Consider the following 5000-nt stretch of genomic DNA (forward strand, 5'->3'; position numbering starts at 1 on the left):
ATTTTTTATTATGATCGTTATTATCATCATGATTAGCATTATCAATCATTATCGTTATTTTAGTAGTAGTAGTAGTAGTAGTGTTATTTTCTTTTATATTGTAATTACTATTACGAAAAAATTTTCTGCCTTCATTTCTTTCCCAATCTACTAATAACGTTGTACACTGAAACGATTTGTTTGACTTTCTGCTCTTAGCATTGCACAGTGATAGAAATCATGTAATTATCTATTTTTATTCATACCTCTTTTACTTTTATTACTGTCATTCCCTGCCATGGTTTTCACAACTCAGCATTACTCATGTAATTGCAATCATGTAACATTTCATATCAACATTACCTTCAAAACTGTACATTATATACCCAGAGTACCTTCAACATTTAACATTGCATATTAACTAAATTTCAGAACACAATATCCTACACTAACATTACTATTGTCTTCAGCACTTAACAGGAACATTACCTACTGTATAATTCAACACTTAACATTACATATTAACCTCATCTAACCTGCTACAATACTTGACATTGCGCATTACATTACAAGGTATTGCTTTCAGCACCTTGTTTGGTAATAGAGCGTCACAGCATATTACCTTCATCTGATCATTTATATTGGTTAAACTAGCGAATCAACTTCACTAAACCATTTAGTTTACTCAATGCAGCAAGCTTATCAGTTTCACCTGACCAGTTACATTAGTCAACACATCATATCAACTTCACCTGACCATATACATTACTTAACAAAGCATATCAACTTCACCTGTTTATCTATATTGCTTAACACAGCATATTCATTTCTCATGATCATTTACATTATTTAACACAGCATATTAACGTCACCTGACCATTTGCATTGCTCAAGACAATATATCGATTGCACCTGAACATCTACACTACTTAACACAGCATATTACCTTCGACTGACTATTTACACAACCTATCACAGCACCTCAACTTCACCTGACCACCTGCATTACATAACACAACATATTAACTTCACCTGACCATATATAAATGATTTCACGCAACATATCAGTTTCACCTGACGATTTATATTGCTTAACACATCATATTTAAAATCACCTGACACTTTGTAGTACTTAACTAACATTACACAGCATTACCTGGTGTGATACTCAGCGCTACGGCACTGAAGGCCCCTCTCCCTGATGCACAGTTCAGCACACTTCAGTCTGTCGGCCCTTGTCGCATTCGCGTACCCCTCGATTTCGGAAGTAATCATGGCAGGGGTGGTGTGGGGAGAGGAGATGGGTGATGATTATAGATGAAGGGTGGGTGGAGAGAAGATAATAAGCTGAGAGTGGTTGATTGTTTTTTCATCTGTTCAGATTAGTTTTGTGACTTGCGTGTATATTTGGTGCCAAGATATGCTGTGTGTGTCTGCCTTTACATATATATTTTTTTCTTCTCTTTCCCGCCCTCTCTCTCTCTCTCTCTCTCTCTCTCTCTCTCTCTCTCTCTCTCTCTCTCTCTCTTTATCTATCTATTTATCTATCTCCCTTTCTCTCTCTCTCTCTCTCTCTCTCTCTCTCTCTCTCTTCTCTCTTCTCTCTTCTCTTTCTATTCCTCTCTCTCTCTCTCTCTCTCTCTCTCTCCTCTCCTCTCTCTCTCTCTCTCTCTCTCTTCCCCTTCATTTCCCTTCTCTCTCTCCCTCCTATCTCCCTCTTTCCTTTCCCCTCCCTTTCCCCACCACCTTCACCATACCCTCTCCCTCTCTCCCTCTCCCCTTCCCCCCTACCCACATGCCTCCACCGGACTCACCCGTAATGCAAATTTTCTCGAAGAAATTGATAGGTTCGAGCGTAGGCTGCAGCGCCGCCCCCGAACTGTAGGCGACCCTGTCCAAGCGGAAACAGGACTCCCGGTCGTAGTTCAGGAGAAATCCGGAGCAGATGCGTGACTGGCGACATCTGTTGGTGGGAGGATTCATTAGGGATTTCTGAAGAGATTCTTTTCTTTATAGAATGGGAATGAGGTAAGAGTAGGAGGATCGTTTGGGGAATATCTATGAATGGTTTTGGATTCCTCATTAGTTTTATTCATCTTTTTTATTGAATGGGAATGAGGTAATTCACTTATTTATTTTTTTAATTATTATTTTTTTATTTGAATGGGGGTGAGGTAAGGGTAGAGGGATTATTTGAGGAATGTTTATAAATGGTATTGGATTCCTCATTAGGGATTTTCTTTAAATCCCTAAGATCCCTGCTGATGGTTGGATGCGGACAGGGGATTTATGTAGGAATGTGTAAGAATGGTAATGGTTTTGCGATGAGAACAGGCGATTTACTAATCATTTCTGATAATGAGAATATTGTCATGAGGATGCTTTGGGGGGGGGGGTTAATTTGGGATTTGTAATAATGCTAATGGTAAGATATGAGAAGGGATTAATGAGAGATTTCTGGCAATGGTAATGGTGATAAGTGGATTAATCGTAAGGGATTAACTGGGGAGTTTTGATAATGGTAATGGCAGTAATAAGGATTTTTGATAATTGTAATGGTATTAAGGTGAGGATAAAGGATGAATTGGGATTTTTTTTTATAATAGTTATGGAAATACGAGAAAGATGAAGGTTTAATGGGTATTTTTTCTATAATGTTAATGGTAGTAACCTGCTGATAGATGATTACCATAGAATCTGTGATAATGATAATGACAATAAGACGATAATAAGGAATCAATTTGGTATATGTGATAATGGTAATGAAAATAACAACACAAGGGGTTGATAGGTTAATTGCCATGCTAATGTTAATAAGAAAATAGTGATTAATGGTGATAGTAATGCTGATGTGATAGATAATGAATGTCAAAAAATATGAAGAAATAAAGAATAAAGAAACTTTCGTGGTAACAAAATGATAACAATAAACATTAAATATAAATACATAAACATGTTGTCGGGAATAGATAAGGAATTGATAAAAGATATATGATTAAGGCAACAAAATAATACCATTTGACTGAAAGATTATTAATAAATGAAAATATGATGATTGTCACGAAAAGAGGAACAATGATAATAGTAATAATGATTAAAATAACGATAATAACGGTAACTGAGTAAATTGAAGAATAACAAAACGGTAATGGTATGAATTCTGATGAAAAACATGGATACAAATGATGATGATAGTACTAAATAATGATAATGGTAATATCAATAATAATAATGATAATACTGCTCTATGATGGTAACTATAATACTGATAGTGATGATAACAATAATAAAAAAAAAATAATGATACTGAAGATAATAGTTACTATAATAATAATAATAATAATAATAATAATAATAATAATATTTATAATAATAAAAAAAAAATAATAATGCTGATAACAACACCAGGGATAATAAAGACAAATTTAGGGATGATGATGATAATGGTAAGAAATGCCAATGTTCAGAATTAATTTCAAATAGATTAATGTAAAGATGACGAATAAAATAAATATGTAAATAAACAAACTAACCAATGGGAATCAATATAGTCGAGTAAATAATGAATATTGATCGATAATAATAATTTTAAAGAGAAAACAATAAAATCTTAAAGGAATATCAGTACAATATTCAAATCACACGTATAACAATATCTAACCAGTAAAAGATAATTAATAACGAAAAACAACAAAAGCAAATAAAGCAAAAAATAAATAAAGAGAGAGAGAGAGAGCGAGAGAGAGAGAGAGAGAGAGAGAGAGAGAGAGAGAGAGAGAGAGGAGAGAGAGAGAGAGAGAGAGAGAGAGAGAGAGAAACAGAAAAAATAGGGAAAAAAACACAAAAGAAAAAAAAAAGAATGAAAAAAAAAATCCCACCTCGATATACAGTCGCTGGTGACAGTGTTGCCAGCGTTCGAGAAGAGAGGAATCCCTGAGATGCCTCGCACTGTCGTTCTGGTAACCTTTTCGAAGGTCTCTGTCCCGCTGCACTGACCTGGCGAGACAAATACTTTGTTCCTTGATGGTATCAAATGCTGATGAGGTTAATGATGTCTGTGTGTTGGTATGTGTCTGTTTACGTGCGTGTGTGTGTGTGTGTGTGTGTGTGTGTGTGTGTGTGTGTGCGTGTGTGTGTGCGTGTGTGTGTGTGTGTGTGTGTGTGTGTGTGTGTGTGTGTGTGTGTGTGTGTGTGTGTGTGTGTGTGTGTGTGTGTGTGTGTGTGTGCATATACATACACAAATACGCACACATATACACAGACACAATAATACACACACACTAAATAACAGTAATAATAATAACTCTAATAGCAATATGAATGATAATGATAGCAATAATGAGATTATGAATACTAATATTAATACTAATACTAATACTAATACTAATACTACTAATATAATAGTAATATCAATATTAATACTAATACTAATACTAATACTAATAATAATAACAATAATATCACTGAAAATTATGAAAATGATAATAATAATAATGATAATGTGAATGATAATAATAGTGATATAATATTGATGATAATAACTAATAATAATAATACGACTACTACCACTAATATTAATAACAACAATAATGATCATGGCAATTATAACAATAATAATAATGAAAATACTACTACTACTATTACTACTACTACTACTAGCAACAATAATGAATAATAGTAATAAAATACTGATAATAAATAATGATAACAATAATGATAATTACCAATACAGTAATGACAATATAACAATAGAGCAAAATACAGAAAAAAATCAAACTCTTATACTTTACCTGACACCATAAAAGCCAGATGCGCGAAGACAAAACACTGCAGTATAGTGTAGGATAAAGTTCTTTCTTGTCCTGCCATTCTGAAAGCCAAAGAAGACAACGATTAATTGTGGGAAATATTATTGGGTATTTCCCCCACGTAGAAGAGTGGAGTTAGAGTAAAAAGAAAAAAGAAAAAAAAAAAAAAAAAAAAAAAAAAAAAAAAAAAAAAAAAAAAAAAAATATATATAT

At 33.5% G+C, this 5000-nt stretch overlaps 1 protein-coding gene across 1 annotated transcript in view; it reads right to left on the reverse strand.

Moving 5' to 3' along the window:
• The window catches only part of LOC119597980, a 15396-nt gene extending 10442 nt beyond the window's left edge, over positions 1-4954 (reverse strand). Inside the window, exons 1-4 of the mRNA XM_037947640.1 lie at positions 4770-4954; positions 3858-3975; positions 1775-1942; positions 1136-1204 (exon numbers count right to left, since the gene is read on the reverse strand). Coding sequence (XP_037803568.1) covers positions 1136-1204; positions 1775-1942; positions 3858-3975; positions 4770-4848 — 434 coding nt within the window. The 5' untranslated portion in view covers positions 4849-4954. The remainder of the gene's footprint in view (positions 1-1135; positions 1205-1774; positions 1943-3857; positions 3976-4769) is intronic.
• Between the last annotated feature and the right edge of the window lie 46 nt (positions 4955-5000).

The sequence above is a fragment of the Penaeus monodon genome, chromosome 40 (genome assembly GCF_015228065.2).
Source record: "Penaeus monodon isolate SGIC_2016 chromosome 40, NSTDA_Pmon_1, whole genome shotgun sequence".
Taxonomy (NCBI): Eukaryota; Metazoa; Arthropoda; class Malacostraca; order Decapoda; family Penaeidae; genus Penaeus; species Penaeus monodon.